The following is a 21793-nucleotide window of genomic DNA, read 5'->3' on the forward strand; positions in this document are numbered from 1 at the left end:
TGCTCCCTGGGGGTCACTAAATGCATTGGTTTGGGTTTTGGAAATCGAGCATGGTATGTGCTAAGTCTTGTAACAGGAAATTCATGTGTAGTATTTTAATATGTATTGCATCTCAGATGCTTGACAAGACAGGCACATAGATGATGAATGTAATTTGTCAGTAAAATTCAGCAGATATATCTTCAGGGTTGAACTTGATATCAAAGTGAGAAGGCAGCACCGAAAGTAAAGCAGTGAAAATTACACTCCTCAACTATTTTCCATGAAGTGATAGTAATTATTAGATAAGTAATAATGATTTGTGCCAATGCAGTCAGTACAGAGTGATAGTTCCCTAGGTTGTTATTTGGGCTTGTGGGTAGAGCTTGCTTTAAAGTGCACATTAAATACTATGGGATTATTGCAGTTCTGCCCTGTTTTAACAGGTCAGAATAGGGCAGTTCTTGCTGGATGGTTTGCAGGCTTTTCAGATACCAGTTGTGCTAGGACAATGACATGGTTACTGTTTCAGGCAGTGGGTTACTTGAATGTATTTCTATTTGTGTTAAGAAACCTTGCAGTCTTTTCAAGCAGTTATTAGTCTCTATTATAACAACTGTGTCTTTAGCTGTTTGAAATGCAGGGCCCTGGCAAGCAGAAATATAGAGCTGCCAGGCTAAAAGCAAAAGACATTAAATAAAACATCAATATTTATGACACAGTCAGTAGTTCTTCTGAAATAAACAAGAAGAAAATCTTGTGAAAAAGGATCAGGAAGGCTGGAAACACTAGTGAAAAACAATAAACATAATACAGTTATGATATAAAGCTTGTGTAACTCAGGGCTCAGTTCTTCTAAGAGCCCCAGCACTGTCACCTGGGTCTAAGCAAAGGCTTCAGACAAATTAAGTGAGTGATGCGAAACAAGGGTCAATGAGAGGATCCTGTTCTGCAATTCTTGTTTTGCAGCTGGCACACAAATATCATGACAGTTGAGGCGTTACATTTCTCTTCTCTTCCACCTTTTTGTTTCCATTTCTCGCATTCCATAGAACCATCACAGAATAAAAGAATGGCCTGGGCTGAAATGGACCCTAAAGATGGTGTCATTCCAGCTCCCCTGCCATGGGCAGTAACACCTTCCTCCAGACCAGGTTGCTCAAAAGCCCATTCAACCTGGCCTTGAGCACTTCAAAGTATGGGGCATCCACCACCCAGCTTCTCTGGGCAACCTGTTCCAGTGGCTCACCACCCTCACAGTATTCTAGGCTAAACCCACCCTCTTTCAGCCTAAAGCAATTCCTTGTCCTGTCACTACATGCCTTTGGAAAAAGTCTCTCTCCAACTTTCTTGTAGGCACTGAAAGGCAGCTAGAAGATCTCCCTGGAGCCTTCTCTTTCTTCTCCAGGCTGAACAACCCCAAATCTCTCAGCCTGTCCTCATATGAGAGGTGCTTCAGCCCTCTGATCATCTTCCTGGCTTTTCTATGGACCTGCTCCAGCTGCACCTTCTGAAAAAGAAGGGCAACACCAGTAAGGATCTCGAGGGCTGATTGAGTTGTCACCTATTGTTGCCAAATGGTGGGGTGCTTGGCAATGCCCCTGCCAACGATGGCCAGCTGCTCTGAAATGGGAGTGGCAGGCTGGAGCAGCCTGTTTTTAGGGTACATGCAGTCAAGTGGAGCAGGAAGGAAAACAGATGATAAAATAATGGTACTGAGATTTCCTGTCGAAGGAATATCACTGTGTTCTGCCTCCTTCTCTTGTGTCAGGTCACCAGAACTGGTACTGGGTCTTATTTTATTCTTTCTTTCCTTGAGAAGGTAAAATAGAGGGGAGGCAGAAATATTCATACTGCTCCTGCTTAAAAGCTAACTTTTATGTGGTCCAAGTCAGCTTTGAAATTGAAACCTCTCTGGGATAATGAAACAGAAGAGGCTGAGTTCCTATTTAGACTGACATTATTTGGCTAGGGGCTGTCTTTACTCAAGAGTAATTTGGGTAAGTGACAGACAGCCATGACCTTGATTTACTTTGTAACGGTTTGGGTTGAAATGGAAGAGTATTGAAATTTAGATTTTTTTCGAAAATTTCAGGGACATCATTAAAGAGGAGGACTTTCCGTTCTTCCTTTCAGTACGCTCTGTGCTGTTAAAAATAGCAGAGGAAATAGATGTGTGACATTCATCTGCTGACTCCTTCATGTCTGTTACCAGATTTGGTTGCATTTAAAGACTGGTCGAAGCAGGAAAGCAGTCCAGGACTCTCAGCTTATCTCTGAAGGATTCTCAAAATGGGAAACACCCATTTATATGATAAAATACATTTGTTAAACTGTGCTTGTGGGAGGCATAGTACTAGAGGAAAGAAGATAGTGGACTTCCCAAACGAGGTGCACTTGCTAAGGCAAGTGGGGAATTCATGTAATATGGAACATATTCTGCCCCATTTGCTTTGGAGGTACCCCAAGGTACACTGAAATGCATATATTAGGGCAGTAGTGCTACTTGATGATCTTATGATCATCACGTCGCAGTACTTGATGATGCTACTTATTTGAGAACTGATCTTCAACTCAGTCACCCAAAAACTTGAAACAATCTGCATTCACCAAGTAAAACAGTTAGTATCAGTATAACAGGAGGGGAAATGATGGGAGAGGTGGGCAGGCTTCCTTTTCTTCTGACTGAAGGGATTTCTGCATCTTTGAGAGTTCTGAGAGCTCTGGATAAAGTTCCAGCCCTAATTTATTTCTGTTGGGATCCTTCCACCACCCAATCCCACGCTTTGTTTGCCTGTTCTTTCTTACAGGAATGAGTTTGTTTGTTTTCCTGCAAAACCATCTCACAACCAGGAATGAGCATGGAACTTGTCAGGTCTGGGAGCTGTTATAACCAGCCAGCAGTGTGCCAGCGTTCCCATCTGTAGATTAAAACAATGCCATTGCTTAGGAGAACCAAAGTAAAATGAGAAAGCTGCGTTCAAGGGTTTCATCGGGAAATAAAATCCACAGGCACTTGAGCTCCGAAGTGCTGACCCATGAGAAGCAGATTCAGGAAGAGAAAACAAAAGCACTAAATAAATTGTCATATTAACCAAAGAAAACAAAGAAGTAAGAACTTAGTGTGGATCTGTAGACTTGTCCTTTACTCTCCAAAATGTTTTTTGCCTTTTCAGAAAATCCAGGGAACACTCTTCCCTTTCCCACAGCAAGGGGACCACCACTGGCACAGGGCCAATCAGCCAGTAGATTCCCTGTGAAAATTTTACCTGTCTGTCCTAAATGGGAGTGGCACTGATTTTTTTTTTTTTTTTTTAATTACTTTGTTCATCTTCAATTTGTAGGTATATAATTATATAGAATTATATATATATTCTGGCAAATTTGGGGAGGGAACTCAAAAATTATGGGGATTGGATGCAGGGGACAGGACAGGCAACAGCACGTTCACTTCTTTTCCTTAAGAATCTGAGTTAAACACTTACTTCATTTAGAAATGAAATATGAATGTGGTGAATTAGTGCACTTTCTTCTTCTTTGTCTTTTGATCTAGCATATGATGTATAATCGATGTTTCTCCAGAGACATTATTGATGCTGCTATGTGTATGTAGGATCCCCCTTTGCTAATGACTGTGATATCCCTACCAGAGCAGATAGAAAACTGTGTGATGAGTGATGGCAGAGGTCTTTAGTACTTAACTGAATGTTCACATTGGCAGAGCTTCCAAGATGGTCCCACATCCCTATCCACCACAGTCATCGCTCCTCAGTGCCTGTGCCAGAGACCCCCTTCCTGCTGCGTGCCTGGAGAGGATGAGTGCAGTCTGGTAGGGCTGTGAAGTGAAGTGTAGTGATGTGAAGAGGACCTGCAGAGATATTTTCTAAAAGAATGAGTGGGAGACTCTGTAGTGGAAATTCTGCCTTTCATGAGTGTGTAATGTTGTTTTGTCCCAGCTGAGAGGAGATGTCAGGTTTTTAATTCTGGCTCATTCAGAGAGGCTCTGGTGTTTGGTAAGAATGTTACCAGCCCACGTGCAAAGCACAGGTCTGGAGAAAAAAAAAAAAAAAAAAAAAAAAAAAAAAAAAAAAAAAAAAAAAAAAAAAAGGGAGAGGGAGTTATGAATAAACTCTGAAGGCAGGGTTTTTACTGACTTCCTTCAGCTTCCCACTGACTCCCTGTCTCTAGCACAGATATTCTCTGGGACCTGATGCACCAGCATATTCCTAATTCAGAGGGCTGATGAGGGTTTCCCTGTTGAAAGACCTTTCCAGCCCCCCACCATGTGACTGGCTTACAAAGCAGTACCATTACACGACGTGTGTGACATACCACTACCTCTTTTAGAGGAGCTTGCTTAAGTTTTGTGACGCTTGCACAGCCCCGTGTCAGGTACTCACCTGCAGTCAGCACTGCGGCGAGGGCTGTACTCGTGTGCAGCTGTATAGGCAGGTAGCACAAAAACCAGCCAGAGCACGTTTGCTCATGCAGTCGTGTCACAAGATCACGGAATCGTTTCAGTTGGAGAAGACCTCTACGATCGCGGGCTCCAGCCATTAACCTAACACTGCCAGGCCCACCGCTAAACCCGGTCCCTAAGGGCCACCTCCGCACATCTTTTAAATTACTTAATGCCGCCGGCCCTTTCACGTGTGCAGTGTTTGGTACGGCTGCAGCTTTGCTGGAAGCGGGGAGCGATCCAGAATGCGAGTCTGTGTTTACACCCGCATGTAGCCCCGTGTCTGGCTAACAGGTAGGCGTATGTTACACATATGCGTGTGCACACAGACCGCTCTCTCCCGGCAGCGCCGCGCCTGCCGCTGCGAGCATGGCAGCGCGCAGGGAACGCTGCCGATCCCGGGAGCCGCCATCCCCTCCGCGCCCCGGCGGCGGTGCTGGGGCTCATCCCCGCCGCCCTGGCAGCCACTGGGGTCCCCGGGGGAGGGCGGGCTCGGCACAGCCCCCTGCGCTCTTCCGCGGGAGAGAAGGCAGGTAAGGGGAAATGGCCCGTGGCAGCCGCCGGGCCCTGCGCTGCGGCTGGCCGGGAGCTGCTGGCTCCTGCAGCCGCCGCTCCGGGGGGAGCGTGTTTTCCAAAGGCCCCCTCGGTGGTGCTGAAAAGGCTGAGGAGAGCGGAGGAGTGCTGGGAGCGTGTGCGCGGGGTGCTCGCAGCCCCGCTGCTTCGCAGCAGACCCGAGTGCTGGCCGAGGGATTTTGCTGCGGCATCCTTCCCAGCAGTCCGGGGGGAGCGAAGGAGCGGAGACGTGAATGAATGATGCGCACCAGGGGAGCGCTCCGGAGGTCCCTGCTCCTGGTGATGCCGGTGGAGCTTGCAGGGATGGAAACGAGACTGATCTCAGCCCTGCAGCTGGGTCTCCTCGTCTGCAGCAAGCGCAGGGTTATTAAACCTCGATGACACTGTGCAAGAGCAAAGTATTTTTTGTAAGAACCGACAGTTGCTCAGGAGGCAGAATCGCCTGGGTCCTCCAGATGACCTCGTCCCAGGTAGCTCTGCTCGGGATCCTTTTTTATTACAGAAGTAGAGTTGGTTTCTGATGATGTGATGATGTCACACTCAGGAGGAGGGAAAAGAAAGGGGAAAAAAAAAAAAAAAAAGAGAGGAAAAAAAAAAAAAAAAAAAGGAGAGATAGATTGCGGTCCTAATGCAAGGAGGATGCAGCAAACCACAGAGAGAGTCCTCTCCTCTAAGGAAGATGAGGTGAAAGGCAGAGCCCCTTGGAGGGTGTCTCTCTCCCTTCCACTTCCAAGAGTAAGACTGCCTTCTGTAAACGGAGCTGGTTGTGTAATGCATTATACATCACAAGGTTAGACCTCTTCTGATTTCTTAATGGAAAGGCTATTTTATTTCTCAAGTGGGTACCAGCGGGGATGCTGGAAAAGCACAGAGACGCATCCTCCGTCCCACACTGACACCGATGCACACAGTCAACTGCAGACCTGGAACTTATCGAAGAGGAGTGAGGACCAAATCTGGAGCCAATGCAGGGGGAGAGGAGCAGCCTCAGCTTTTTTAGCAAGTGAATGGGGAGGGGGAGGAGGGTAGTATGAGCAGTGATGTCATTTTTAACTGGTTCCTCACAGAGCTGGGGAGTGAAGTTAAAGGAAAAACCTGCAGTCTCAGAATGGCTCTCAGCCTTGACTGGAGACTCTAAATGACTGAGGGTCCCCACAATGGTAATTAATTTTCTTTCCTATGCAGAACTGTTCTGTTATTTTGGGTCAAGCAGAGGGCATTTATTTTCTCTCTCTCTCTCTCTCTCTCTCTGTGTATGTGTTTTGAGGGTTTGACTGCGCTGTTGCCTCTGGTTTGTTAAATACCTTGCCGGTTATTTGAAGTTTTTCCTGCGTAGTTTGATAATTTTTCTCTGATGTGGGAATTCATGTCATTACAGGAGAGTTTAGCATGCAGTGTTTCTGCTACTCATCAGGAGGAGAGATGCAGAGGTTGCCAAGCACACAGCATTCTGCACAGGAAATGTACTTTTAAAATCACAGGTGGAAAGAAAGGGACTTTACTAGCATTTGCTGTTGTAATGGATGGCATTAATGTTGCTTGTAGGAGGCAGAAAGCCTTCTGGTCAACTATATAGATAGAAATTAATTTTGCTTGGGTAATAATTTCTATGCTTTTGATTGGCAGGTTTTTATTATGAGTATTTTAATTCTAGTGGTACTGAATGGAAAATGTCAACATAAGAGATTTTGGCTATGTGAGACAGTATATGTATGTATAGTTCATCCTGGCATGCATTAACCACTTGTGTGCTGCTCCCTCCACTGCATTTGCCCTGTTGCTGTCTTCTGTAGAAATCAGTGGGATGCCTCACTGATCAGAGATCAGATGATCAGGCTGTGCTGTGGGCAGAGGGTTATTTTGTCTCTGGCTCCTGGAATCAGCAGAAGCAGTCAAGTAATTTTTAGATAAATAAGTCAAGACAGGTCCATCAAGGGTAAAGTGTCTTAGCCCAAATGGCGGGCAGCGAAAAGCATCCCCAGTTTATATTTCCAAGTATTCAGCTTCTGGTATCACCGGTACAGTTTGGGTTTGTGGTCATTGTGATGATGCCCGGTCCAAAGGCAGAGGGTGTAATGCCAGAAGTCCATTTGTCTGTGGAAGGCTTGTCACATTCCTCTCTGGGATCCCATTTCCCAGCGGTGAGACTTGCTTGTCTTTTCACCCAGGAGAACACTCAAGGCAGCTGAGGAAGCCAGACCACAGTTTTGCTTACTAGGAACTTGGGATGTTCATGTGATAGCCACAGACCTCCTGCTGTAGTTTGTCATGACAACTGTGAGCTCAAAGATGGGAGATCTGGGCTCAAGAATGAAAGAGGCAGAAAAATAAATAGGAACATTGCAATTCCTTCTGAATATGAAATGTTCCTTCAGGAAGTTCCTGCTGTGGCTGAAGGCGTGAGGAATCCATTGCTGCCCTAGAGAAAGCTCTTACTGAAGAGTAGCTGGGAGGAATGAGCCTCTTTTTTAGCAGCTATTGTGAAGATGCCGGCAGCCATCACAGGGGCCAGTTTGGACTCCTCCCCCTGCAACATGCCTTGGTGCAGAGGAAGAGTAAATCTGGTAACCTCTTCTGCCAGTCCTCTCAACATTAGCCTTAGTGTTGGAACATGTAACTCAGAGACAAAAGCCAGGCTTTTAAAATGGCATGTTCCTCTCAGCGTGGTTTTCATCCAGATGTACGCTTGCCTTCACTAACAGTGCTTATGTGGGGGGCAGTCTGCCTGGCAGGTGGAGGGAATGGTTAACAGACTGAACTAGTCACCATGGCATATGGAAGCTTTCCATCTCCTTTGTGCCAGGCTGAATCTGCTGCTGTGGATAGGCAACTTTGTTTTCCTGTGATTTTAGCTTGGCTCCTTTCACCAGAAGGAAATAAATTAATTTTTTTAAAGGAGAGCAAAGAACTCTGCATCAGGAATAAGCAGCAATTCATCATCCTCCTTTGGGGGCTTAGGCATTCCCACTTCCCCCACAGCCTGGAATGAAAACTGGTTCTGGATTTTCAGCCAGGGCACAAGTTCTGTCATTTTTGTCTCAGCTCAGTTTATCTGAGAGGAAAAGTTGCAAATTTATGACACTAGAGATGGAGTCTGATAACCAAAGAAGAGGGGAGCTGCATGTGACTGCAGCCGTCATGCCCGCTTCTGCAGCCTTCCCCCTTAGGAGCCAGCTGACTTTGCAGCAGGGAAGGTTAGCAAGACCTTTCCAAGCACAAATAGGAATAAAGCACCAGGACAGGCTCCTACGGAGTTTATAGGATGCCCTTCTTTTAGGCTTTTTAAGAATAATAAAATTGAGGTGAACTAAAAATACTTCATCCACTTTATAGTAGTGGAATTACACTCGGCTTTGCATTTTGGCATTTTTAGGACAGGTTTGGTCACATGTCAGTCAAAATTCACTACAGGAAACATTTTCTGTGTTAGGAGGTGGGTACCTCATTTGCTGTTAATTTTAGCTGTGTTTCAGAGTTGGAAAAGTCACAGACCAGACAATTATTACACGGTTCCTTCCTGCCCTCCATTTCTACTGCAGCATTAGCCCCACTGAGCTCCTATCACCAAAGGGATGAGAATGGTTCAATGCCTCAGACCGTTCAGCTGTAAAACTTTGTGCTGCTGCTGTCAGCAAAAGCATTACTGATGTGTCAGTGATGGACATGATTGTTAGGGAACGGGACCCAGGGCACAGACGTGACTGCAAAGGTTGCGGTATCTTTCTGGACTTCGGTGAGCTTTGAATTTTACCATTAGTTGGCAACTGCATTTGCTTACGTCAGGCTCTGGACAAAATCACATTTGGTTTGGAGTGGTCTCTTGGAGAGTGCTGGGGCTGTGGAGAATTAGGGTAACAGTCCTCACCTGAGTGATGTAGCTGATTGTTCACAAGGGAGCAGCACATTTTTCGTGCTGTAACTGTGACCCAGCATGACTTTCAATCTACACTGTAACCCTTCTGCATGCTTATGTGGTGGAATTTACTTTACTTTACTTGCATGGTCTTCTCAGGGAAGGACAACATACCCTCCATGAGAATGAATTCAACTCACAGGTGTGTCAGAGAGGTATTTTATGGTGCATGCAATGGTGATCAAAGTTAGAGAAGCAGGTAACAAAGAGGACCAAGGCTGGGTACCCAAAGCCCTGACAGGAAGCAAGGAAATAATTTTCAAGGGATGAAGTCACATCTGTCCTAGGAAAGGACCCTTCTCAGGGATACAGAAAACCTGAAAACAATTCAATGTGAGGGCGTTTGTGGAAAAGAAGGAAAAGAAGAACTTCACGGTCCCAAATTTAGCAATTAGTTCAGCTCTGTGCATATGACCAAGAAACACTAAGGTAAAACGTCTAATTGCATTTATGCCATTATCATCTGAGTAATTATCTTTCCCTGACATTTAAACAGAGTAAAACTGAAGTGGGTTTGGACTCTGATAAGTCAGAAACTAGGTAACCTCCATGGCTTGCTAGCAGGGCTATCTCCTCTCCTTTGGGCTCTCTTGGCAGAGTAGGCAGTGGTTATATTCCTCTGGGATACTTTTTTTAGGCTACTTGTTTTGGAAAAATCTTTGTAACTCTCCACATAATCTGGATATAACTGTAAAGCACTGTGCTGTTTTCTGTCAGTAATTGAAGGAGAGGGGTAAGGCAGTGGGAGAAAAGGTGAATTCCACACAATCTCCTCGTTTCAGGAAGGACCGGTGTTTTCTTCCACTTTGCACAGCAATGCTGCACATCATTTACCTCATAACGATAATAGTGTATAATCTTCATAATAGTGATAATCTTCATATGCGACTGCAGATTTCAAATTCTTCCCCGTTTTTAGTGCAAATTTCATTTGATGGCATCAGAAAACTGTTTTTTCATGTCCTTCCCTATTTACCCCTACATAACCTCATTGCTTGCTATCAGAGCCAAACTTCTGATAAGAAGAAAGGTGATGTACCAATGTCAGAATATGCAGATTCACATCTCACAGTTGCACCTCATTTTTTGTGTACCTGACAGCTTTTGGGGTTTTTTTTGGCACAGCACAAGCAATCAAAATTTATCATCCAAATTAAGACTGTAATTATATTTTGATAAAGATCTGGCAATTCAGTGAGAATGAAATTTAAAGGGTTGCTGGGATACAGATGACTCTGGATTATGGGGAAGCGTTTGCATGTGGAATTCTAATAAGACAAGGTTGTTCAGCATCCTTATCTAGACTTTTCCAATAGTGTCTGATAACACAGACAATCAAGTACTTGTTTCTTTGCTATTATCTGGCAAAGTGATTAAAGATACAAGGCTGCCTTTTATGAATGAAAAGGCAACATGCTCGACATGGAGCGTCATAGATGTGTCCCCATGTTGGTACACAGGGTAAGTGAGAGGATAGAGTGCTGACCATGCCCACACTACTGAGCCTGCCAAAATAAACTTTTCTTGAGGTTCCCTAGGGTCTCAGGATTTCCAAGGAACCTGTGTGGGTCCAGGCAGTGCTTTCCTGGGAGGTGTGAGCCCTGCCCAAGATGGGGATGCTGGGAGCCTCCTTTTGCAGGGCAGGGTTGTCACTGGGGTGGTGAGAGCTGGAGGACATGTCAGGGATAGCTGGGGGATATCCAAATACACTAGAGTTTGCTTTCCAGGCAGGATGGCCACAGAAGTAATGGCACTACAGAGCTGGGGGAGGTGCCAAATAGCTTGATTGAGCCCACAGCTGCCAGAGGGAAGGTTCTGGCTCTCATGCAGGTACCAGCTTCTACCAATCCAGAGATGAGTAAAGCTCAACCTCAGTGCTGCAATTTGATGAAGGAAGAGCTATAGCACTTTCTCTAAGTGTCTGGTCTGTATGTGACATTAATTAGTTATTATGGAGAGTTATTGCTATTCAATAATGTGGCCTGCTGACGAGGTATTATTCACTACCCGTGCTATGGTAGCACTCAGAGACCTTGGAGGGCTTCATCTGCTGTGCTGCTGACACCCTGCAGTGTGAGCCAGATGATATCCCACACCTGTATCCCAAGGTTTCTGCTGTGCAACTGGCCAGCAGCAAGGCCAGTTGTGTTATCACCTTGCTGCAACCCTGCTCCAGACTGCCTGCTTCAAATACAGGCGTGGTAAGGGAAGCTGCTAAGGGAAGGATCACTTTTCCCTTGCACTTTCTTTGTCCCAGACCCTGTCTCAGCTCCACCACCAAAGCCCTTTTACTTTCAATGTCTAACTCCAAATGATGAGATGAGCCTGCAATAATTATTATAACCTGTCCATCAGTGGTTTAGGAACTTAATTGTAGCTCATGGTTGTATTTTTACTACAGATGGGAACAGTTCTGTGACCTTACAGCTTTTTCAATGAACTGTGAAACAGTGAGTGCATCATATAACAATGTAAAAAACCAAGGTTTGGTAGTATGAACTGAATTCCTGCTGAACTGAATTCCTCCCAGGTTTTTGGTGACTGAATTTTATTCTCAAGATGTTCTTTCATGATCTGTAAGAAGGGGACTTGACTTATACTAAGGCAGTTTGAATGGCAGGAAGAGCAGATGTGATTCAGGAGGCCTGGGTTAATGAGCATTTTGGGAAGGCAGAGTACATTGGAGGTGCTGTAGCTGTAATATGAGAAAAATGACTGTAGTACCTTGAATAGCCTTTTAAACACAAGGTGTGCAGTGCTTAAATGGTAGTTTTCTCAAATTCAACGTGCACAAACAGCAGTGTGCTTTCTTTTTCCTTCCGTCACGTGCATGGACATGTGATGCCAATCTTAGACAACTCCAGTGTTATAGTACAATCTAAATACTGGGATTTTCTGTGAGCAGAGGCTCAGTAACTGGATTGGTATCACCAGCCTGGGTCTAGTAGTGCCATGGGAAAAACATGTTTATCCTGGAAATGTGCCTCAGGATCCCCAGTTCTGGCATGTATTGAAGGCTCAGTACTGGTTCTTTGGAGCAGTCTGGAACAGTCCTGTCTTACATCCTTAACCTGCCTTTTGTAATTTTTCACTCTTTCTCTTTTTAGAGAAGTCCAGCAAATACCTGTGAGGAAAGAGGTTCTCCCAAATTTGATAAAATCTTTTGTCTTGAGTTGTTCTGTCTCAACATATGACCGCCCCTTTCTGCCTTGGCAGCACCAGGTGTCTACGAGGCAAAATTAAAAAAAAAAAAAAAAAAAAAAAAAAAAAAAGCCTGTAAGTTGTACGCAACTTCATAAATGTAGCAGAAAGTGTTTAGCTTACTCAAAGGCTGGTTGATGTGTCAGTCTGGTTTACTCTAGTCCCATGCTCTGAATATGCACTGGGTTTCTGCTTTCTACAATTCATGCAGTTTTTCCTTGGCATTTTCTCTGGTGCTTCTTCATAACTCATACACTTACTGGCAACTTTTCAGGAATCCATCTTCTCTGCCCTGATCCTTTCAGTAAGCCTTGCTTGTTTTCCATACCAGTCATCCTGCCCTGGGATGGCCTTGTTGCAGTCTCTCATCCTCTCTGGAGGAAGATGATTACATGACCTAGTCAGCCTGTGAGTCTTGGGTTGTTTCTGGTGCCAGCATCTCAGTGAAGTCTCCATGGGATTACTGGAAACGTTTTTGGAGTCAGCAGAGTCCTGCCTTGATCTTCTGGCAGCTGTTTAAACAGAGGCACTGTGCAGTTGGTGATACCTCCAAGAGATGCAATAAGCTTTATTTATATTATGAATTGTGGCCTGTAGGCCACAAGAATAAGACTTGGCAAACAAAGCACCCCTGAAGAACTTGGGACCCCATGAAAAGGGTTTCAGCTTTCCTGGGTGGAAATTTGTACTTCCTAGGAAGAGGTATTTACTCGGTAGGTGAAGTGGGGAAGCTCAAGGGGAGGCAGTTGCAGTCAATGAAGCTAGGAGTATAAACTGTAGTGCCCCACACTTTAAAATTCCTTTCATGTGGTCTGAATCTAAAAGTTTGTGTTCTCCATAACAAGTCTGAGTAAATATACTGAAGCTGATTTTCTTCACAAATCATTTCTGCTTGTGCAAAGGTATGGGACAAAGCTCTGAAAACAGTGTGATCTTTGACCAGTAAAACTGTGCCAACCAAAGCCATTGCTACCATTTATCAGCATCATGTACTTTCTGAAGAATATGGAGGTGCAAAGAGTAGACTGACTGCTAAAATGCAGTTCTGTCAGCATGGCTGCAGCTGCTTTGCCAGTATAATGCACTGTATAAAGACAGAGGTCATTTTGTTGCATTAAAACCTGAAGAACTTTCACAGTTTGAGAGTGGGAAATGACCCCAGATAACAGAGATGGAGTTATCTAGACCCTGAATTATTTCCAGAGGTTCATTGCCTCATGTGCACAATATACTGCCTTGTATTGGTTCATGACCTCCCAACACAGTGCTACAGAGGTCCTGCCTGCAGTGAGTTGTCAGACTGGAAGATATTATAAGATATTATTTAAAGCTTGGATACAAAATCAGCAGTGTTTGTCATGTTGGTAGAAATAATAGGTTAGGGTAGGGTAGAACAGAATTAGCATAGCATAGCATAGCATAGCATAGCATAATGAATAGAATAGAATAGAATAGAATAGAATAGAATAGAATAGAATAGAATAGAATAGAATGTTTTCAATTGGTAGAGGCCTCCTACCATGATCATCTAGTCCAAGTGGAAGATTGCTAGTACAAAATGCAGAATGAAACTCTGGTCATCATGAGCTGTAATCTTAAAACCAGTGTTGTGTAGGCACCTGGCTAGAAATGTTAGGTACTGTTATGTATCTGGTGGACAGCTAGCCCCAAGTCTCCCTGGTTTCATGTTAAAGGAGAATTAATCACCTGATTATCTGAGCCCCCATCAGCATGGCTGGGCATGATAAAAGCTGAAAGGCTGGAAAATTTAGAGCTGTTGTTCAATAGGGTTTCAGCTCTTGGCAGGGGGTCTGGGGTGAGTATGGAGCTGGCTGGAGGAAGAGACATTTTTCTCCTGTTGGGATGAATGAATCAACACAAAACAGGCAGTGACACTACTTTTGCAAAGATGTGCTTTCCGTGGTAGGCAACAAATTAATGTCACTTTGCCCTCCAAATAAAGAGTTTCTGAATACAAAAATTGCCCTGGGGATTGCATGAATAAGCTCAGCTTTGGACACATATCTGTCTCAGTGGTTCATTAATGGGGTGAGAAAGGCGTTTCTGCCCACTGTCCTTTTTAAAGTCTTATTTCTGTGAGGCATGTCTGGCATTTTGGTTATCATTAGTTTCTCCTGGCTGCAGTATTTCTGTAGCAACATCATCCAACACTCACTGAGTGTCCACAGAAGGGCATCTAAGGGGAAGGAAGATGAGTGTCTTGGAGCCATCCCTTTAGCAAATATTTCCCTTAGTCATCATGGATGTGGCTGTAACTTTAGTAGTGACAGAACTTACTTAAAGCCTTGAAAATTATTCCACTGTCCTGCAGAAGTATCTACAAAAGAAGTTGTTGTATGACTCTAAATGAGAATCTTCAAAGTTTAGATATGTTCTTCTGATGGGCTGAATTTTTGTTGTAGCTTTCCCATCCCAGATGTGTAACAGTTAGCTAAAAATAGAGAGAAAGTTGTGCGGAGGTTGCTCTGGCCCTTGTAGAGTGAAGAAGCACTGTAGTATTTGTAAAGTGTTGCTGTTGTGCAATATTACAAACACAAAAGGAATTGGGGTGTTGTCGCTAGAGGACACGAAAAGAACGATACTCACAGTCAGGTGGTCAGGGCAAAAAGAAGGGAAGTTTATTTTCAACCTCGATTTATATAGTTCCTGGACAATGACCAGGGATTGGAGAATGAGGTTGACTCCTCTCCGACCCACTGGTCAAACTAGAAGTCTATCGATTGTCCCTCCTCCAAGGAGGAATGTGAAAACAATCACTTTGTTTATGTTACTCTCCGTGAGAGACTCCACTACAAAAATGCAAACAATCATAAGGCTAAAATCTCAGGGCAACAGGTGTTAATAACTGGGATAAAGGATTAATTCAATTGAAAAGCATTCAAAGTAATCTTTGCCTAATGCCATTTTCTTAGCTAAGTCATGCCTGCACCTTTTAGGTATTTTTTCTTCTTTGCTGTTGCACAGATTTTTTTTTTTTTTTCCCCTGGATGCAATAAAAGTATGTTAAATATTACAATACCCAAACTTCAGAAATTGCTTTGTAACAAAAACCTTGCCAAGCAGACCTCACCCTCACTTACTGTGAGAAAATGTACTGCATCCCAGAGGAAATCAATACTTACTAATGTGAATAAACATGAAGATGAAATTATCAAACTGGCAAGTGAGAGAAACAATCTTGATTTTTCAGAATTAGCTGTATTTAAATGCAGTAGTTAAAAATCCTTGAGTGATAATGACTCTGGCAGATGATCAGTGAATTCTTGTGTCTTCCCTTGCTGTGTGGGTCTGGGCTCTGGTGGGATCAGGCAACCTGGCTCTTTTTTCTATACTGACCATGGGGGGTTAATTCTGAGTAATGAACCACCTGGTTCTTAACCAGTGCAGTGCTTTGGAGCTGCTTGTAAATGGTGAAGGTTGGTTGTGCTGTAGGACCCCCTAGTTTTGTGGGTCCAAAACTGCAGCCTGGGCAGTACAGACCACAGCTCATCTGCAGAGGTCTGGAGCATGTCCTGGTGGGGAATAAGGACTACTTTTATCTGTAGGAGTATAACACTAAATAGATCCACCAGTGAGGTATTCCTGGACTAGCACATGAAATGCAGGGCCTGTAACTGTATGTGCAAATGCTTAGCGTAAAAGGGTGATTTCTGCTCTTAAGACACACAAGTAGAAAGACCAAGAAAAGGCTGGGAGGTCCCTGCAGGACAACAGCAGCCCAGGCAACCATGATTGAAAATGCTGTCTCAGTTCCTAGCTCTTCACTGCATACCAACAACTGTATTTCTTCTTTTTTTTTTTTTTTTTTTTTTTTTTTTTTTTTTTTTTTTTAAGCTCAGCAGCAGAGGTAAGACCTTGTTTTCATGTTCTCTATAACACCCTTATGATACTTTAGATGCTACATAGAAATAAGCAGATGGCAGGGAACTGATCTGTATTTGTATATAAAATGTCTCTGACTTTATGAACAAGATCCATATTATAAAAAAAAAAAAAAGTTGGCTGGGGTGGCTCCCCGTCCGCCTGTGCTGGCAGATGCTACGGGAGTGGAAAGGATGTGAGGAGCAATTGCCACCTCCCCCCTGGGCAGATCCTGCCAGATCAGGGCTGTGGGTGTCGTCTGCCTTTCACTGTTCAGCATGTACAGCATCTCAGCTTCTAGAGCAGTCTGGCACCTCTTCCAGCACTTCCTTTTTTTAACACCGCTTGGAAAATCCATACAGAGAGAAGAGGGGCAGAGAAGAGAAGGCAGTGAAGCGGGAAGGGGGGTAACTAGGGCCAAACCTGATGTCCTGGCAGAGCTGGAGGGTTCAGAGAAGTAAGGCAGATCCATGACTCAGGAAGGACAAAAGAAGGACAGCAAAACTGCACACCTGGCCCAGCCTATGGTGTCACGTTTATGACTGTGTTTATCCCTTCCTTCATAAAAATGAATTTTGTTCAGTTTCTCAGGCAATGCTTTACCTTTTTGAGTTAAAACTCACCTTATGCCTTGGTAGCTTGCCTGTCTGTGACCTAATTTTATGCTTCACTTCGTCATTAAATATATTCAGCAACTAAATGTAAGAACCCATACATAGCTTTGCAGACTCATGTTTGTTTCCCTCCTACCCCACAAAGGTGATATCTCCCCTCTTGGTGCCTGGTGGTAACATAACATGTGAGCTCCTCACAGTCAGTCTTCTCATGGTTCTTCCACAGTGAACCCAGGGGGACAGGTGCTGCTACCGGACTCTTCAGATCTCTCTGAGGCTCATTTGTACTCAAAATCACTGAGGAGCCTATCTGTTAGTCACAGAAATTCTCCAGGGAGACAAATCTCCCCTGAGGAAAGTTACTTTTGTGATTACTTTCCACTGTCTGCTTCTTTATGTTTGGAAATATTGTCAACTTTTCTCATTCTGAATAATTCTGAGTGTCCCCGGAGTGCCCTCTGCCCTGATTTACCATTCCACTTGATACATTAAGGTCAAACAGCGTTTGCTACTCAGTGGCCCGACTTTTAACTTACACTTTCTGCATGATAACTTTAACGACAATTCTCCCTTCTTCCAATGCCTTTCTCCCTGCTCTCCTTTGTTCCTTGCCTTATTCCTTTTCTGAAAGTATTTCCTAATTTAATTTCTTTTCCTGTGGATTTTTTTTTTTTTCCCCAAGAAGCTTATTTCCTGCAGATTAGTTTTATTTAATTTTGATCACTGCTTACAGCTGAGAGTTTGAAGACTTCCTGTCCGGTGTTGCTGTCAGTGCAGTCATTCCATGGTGGTGTTTGATAGCTGCCAGTAGGTGTTGACACCTGACATTTCTGCTCCGGTTCTGACTGAATGCAATGAAGTGTAGCCATTTCAGCCATGCCTTCTGGTTTTCTTCTTCGTGTGCAGGGCTCGGTCCACGGTCATAATAAAATGTCTGCCCACACTTAAAAGGTAATCATTTTATATGAACATTAAGGGAGAAATTGTTTGCAACTGTGTATTTGCTTCGCTAAAGCCGACGTGTTGAAAGCTGCCTTGGTCTGATGCGTGCACAAAGGCAGAGGAGTTACAAATGTGCGAGAACTAGCTGTTTGCAGCTATGTTCTGGATGACAGCTCTCACCAGAGAGTGGTCCACACCCCTGCAGCCTCTGACAAGCCCTGAAGCTCTTCAGCAGATGTGGCTTTTCAGAAACCCCGTCAGAACTCAATTAGGTTTTGTGCATGAATATGTGGCTTAATAGTATAAATGTGAGTACAAACAATAGGATATGGTTTGGGCTCATAAAGCCATATTAGCCATAACAATGAAGCTTAGCCCATGTTATGATCTTTATTAACACCCTATGACACTTTAAAAGAAGTAAATGCTTTAAAATTTAGTTTAGCTTAAATGTTTTCATGCTGCATTTTATGTACTAGTTGCCATTGGCTGTGATGTCTCACTTCGAAGTGGGAGTTAGTGGGTCAGTGTGAGCCTCAGGGGCACCCCAGGGGCATGGTTACAGGTTTGCACCTCTGCAGGGACGTGCACAGGGATACAGCTACCAATGCTCACCTCCTGGTTAAATTTGCATTTGCCATTTGAGGTTTGTGGGCCATTTGAGGTAAGTAAGGGCTTGAAATACAGTAGAAAAAAACGTGCAAGTCTGCAGAAAAAATTTTAGTGCCTAAGGTGAGTAAGCTGAGAACATGTTATTCAAATAATAACAACAGTGGGAGAATAATTTATCTTGACGTAAGTTATTCATCCTGCAGTCTAGATATACAACATCACTGACAGAGTTTCCAAATGTTGTCTGGATGGATTTCTTTAAAAAGTAATCTAGTGTATCTTGGTGTCTTTGTATAGAGGGTCTTTTTGTCTGTGTGTAGAAAGTACTGTAAGTAATACAGGCCATTCCATATATTGTAACACATCCATGCTTCATGGATTAAGGGCTAATTTCAAACCAAAAGGCCTGGAGGGCAGAGGCCGCAATTGCTGGGTAAGAGCTGGAGCTCTGGCAGTGAGGGGGGCTGGAACATGTGGTTGGCATCACAAAGTGGGTGGAAGGGACTCACAAGAAATCTAAGACAGCCTAAATCCAAATCAGTTTTTTTTCATTAAAAACAATTCCCTTGAGAAAGCATAGAAGTGAAAGGGGCATAAATCCTTATTTTGAGGCAACTCTCCTTCCCCTTACAAAACAAAAGGACTGTGTTCCCTATTGTTTCAACAAATGAAACTCTGTAATTCAGCTGGCCCTGTTCTCAGTGTGCTTCTCTGAACTCTTACAGCCCAGTTTGCTGTCGTGTTTAACACAAGTGTCCTGTCATAAGTGGGACTGGGGAAGGACAGTGTAAGAGGACCCTTCTCTTGGCCCAGAGCAATCTGGTCTAATGAAAGGTGTTCCTGCCCACGGAAGGGAGTTGGAATTGGGTGATCTCCAAGGTCACTTACAGCCCAATCCAGTCTGGTTCTGTGATTTGTGGGCTGACTCAGATGGTTGTCTGCAACTGGGCTTTAAGTAAGTGGCTTGGGAGGCCAGAGCCAAACCAAACATCTGAGGAGGCTGGTATTGGAGGACTTGGTATTTACTGAGACTGGGGAAGTGTTGTACTCAAAGAACCAGAACTACACCATGAACTGTATCTGTAACTGCACCCCTGTGCCAGCCAGCTCTGGGCCACCGTCAGGGTGGCTCCAGAGAGACCTTGTGGAGGAGCATGTGGGATTTTTGTTGCTTGTCCCAAGAAACACGCTGCCTTACCATTCTGGGGAGGAAGCTATTCAGAGACAGGGATAGAGAGACAGAGCAGGTCTCTCAATCCTGCAGAACAGACTTATAGAGCTGCAGGAGCAGCAAGAATATTTCTCCAGAGGAAGGAAAAAAATAGTTGCTTTTGGTCCCACTGAGATGCTTGACTTTCTATCTTGCCCTGAAGGGCTGTGAGTGATTTGAGGGGACATGCTGTAATAGTACGTACATACATAGTATTGCACAGTAATTACTAAATAGAATCGGAAGAAACTTGCTATTTACCTCGACTTGCAGTTAAGTGGCATCCAAGGCATCTAGCCAAGCTCACTGAAAAAGACTGATGGGAAGGAAGAAGTGTGAAATACGAGCCACTATCTCTACTCCTAACACATTGCTTGTTGTTCCTGACTCCTGGGGGTTTGATTCCTCAGCCTACAGGCAGTGCCAGCAGAAGGGAAGAGGGGCCTGGCTCATTCATTTTCTCTGCAAACTGGCATCTTTGATTCTAAATGCTACTTCTAAGAATCAAGAGATGGTATGGAGACTAAGTCCTAGAGCGTAGATGGAAGGTTGCAGTTTTTGAAAAATTCAAGGAAAACAGAAATACATCTGCTGTACTTGGAATAAGTCATCTGAATCTTATCTCCCAATATGGCAAGCACAGCATATTCTTTGTCGAGTGTCATCTTCCAGTGTGCTTTTTCAAGGTTCATGATATTTTACTCATGGTCTCTAGGTTCACAAATGTGGAGGGGTTGATCCTACTATGGATGCTGATGTGGAAATAGGTGCTGCAATGACCAAGTTTCTGCTCTTCTTTAAAAGATGATGCTCAGCATAGACTCAAAAGGCTATTACTTGAAAATGACCACTTTAGGTGCAAATATTCAGACAGCAATATGCAGGGGAATTGAATGTTTTGAGTAGAAGAATAGGCAGGATACCCTAAAACTGCTACCAAAACCCAATTTGACGTACCATAAAATTGTCTATAGGATTTTTTTTTCAAGATTCTGAAAGTAAATATTAACTAAGGTAGGTGGAATAGTAAATTAATTTTGTAGAGCTTTGTTCTTGAGTTCTGGCATGTGAAATCAAGGTGACTGATCTGAAAGCAACATCGCAGTGAACAGCACACTTCTCTGTGATAAAAAGGACAGCATTATGGTGACCTGCTGGAGCAACTCAGGCAAGCTTAGTAGCGATTGGGGCTGAGTCAGTACAGGAGAAAAATAGCAGAGCAGTGGGAGAGAATTGTAAAGGATGTCTAAAAGCATACTTACAAAGTGTGTTATTGAGACCATACACTACACTGCTGGATATAACAGATTTTATCTTGCTGCGTATCCAGAGTGGGAGTAATATGAAGGGTCAACATAGGAAGAAATCTGTGTTGGAAGTGCGTTAAATTGAAAGAAGTGCTTTCAACTAATTAGGCATGTAGGACTGAAAGGGCTCTCTTGGGACACTGATTTCAGTTACATGCTCTGGAAATACTCAGACATGTGTGCATATGTGGGATGTTGTATCATCCCTGCTGTAACAATTCATCCTTATCATTAGGTCCAGTAACCTTAAAATAGTTCTGGTTTTGGTTTTTATCTAAGACTGTTAATGCCTTCACTATTTTACTGGCTAGCTAGCTCTTTGTTTTCTCATGGAGCATGCCAGCAATCTGATTGAATATGAAATAAATATTCCTGCAGAATAGTTGACCTAACAGTAGCCTTAAGCTTGCCAGGCAGGACTGCCATGTTGTCTGCTTGTTTTTGTTTCGTTTTTTTTTTACCATTGCCCTGCAGGGCACTCTTGGAGGCTCTGTAAAGCATAGACCTGAGAACAGGAATAAAAGGAAAGGAAGAAATTGCTGGCTAGGGAAACTTCACAGGAATGGAGGCTTGAACATATAAAGTACTCTGTATTTCTAAGAGGTTATTGTCTATCCTGCAGTGACAGCTTTGAAATACTTTGAAATACGAAGTTCCATTCTGGCCACTGTAACATATTTGACAGTTAGGAAAAGCAGTTTAAAATACATTCAAACACCACCAGCAGTGGTTGAAAGCAGCAAAGCCAAGAATGGGATTAGCATGTGGTACTCTTCACATAAGTGCATATTGCTTAACAGCCTAATCTTCTTACGTGTATAAGAACCACACACCTCCCAGCCCTCTTGAATTATGTCTGTACCAGTCAACCAAACATCAGGTAAATGCAAAATTCAGGGATATGCTCATGGAAATGACATCCAAATCATATGCTTTCCAGTGTTTTAATCTCTCCTGCTGTCTGAATGCCAAATATGGATGGGGTTTTGCCTACTTGCCCTTTTTTCTCCTGAATAGCTGTTATTTCCCTGTGTAGCATAATGCAGGGCAGAAAAATGCCACAGGGATGTGCTAAGAAACTGTGATTGAAACGAGAGGTTT

The 21793-nt window shown here is 43.7% G+C and overlaps 1 protein-coding gene across 3 annotated transcripts in view; it reads left to right on the top strand.

Moving 5' to 3' along the window:
- The window catches only part of NHS (NHS actin remodeling regulator), a 243915-nt gene that overhangs the window by 192222 nt on the left and 29900 nt on the right, over positions 1 to 21793 (top strand). For 2 of the 3 annotated variants that reach the window (XM_040055937.2, XM_040055938.2), the window contains exon 1: positions 6074 to 6171. The exons of the other annotated variant lie outside the window; for it this stretch is intronic. In XM_040055937.2, coding sequence (XP_039911871.1) covers positions 6150 to 6171 — 22 coding nt within the window. In that variant the 5' untranslated portion in view covers positions 6074 to 6149. Of the gene's footprint in view, positions 1 to 6073; positions 6172 to 21793 lie in introns of those variants that run through there. 3 annotated transcript variants of the gene reach the window in all.

The sequence above is a fragment of the Hirundo rustica genome, chromosome 2 (genome assembly GCF_015227805.2).
Source record: "Hirundo rustica isolate bHirRus1 chromosome 2, bHirRus1.pri.v3, whole genome shotgun sequence".
Classification (NCBI taxonomy): Eukaryota; Metazoa; Chordata; class Aves; order Passeriformes; family Hirundinidae; genus Hirundo; species Hirundo rustica.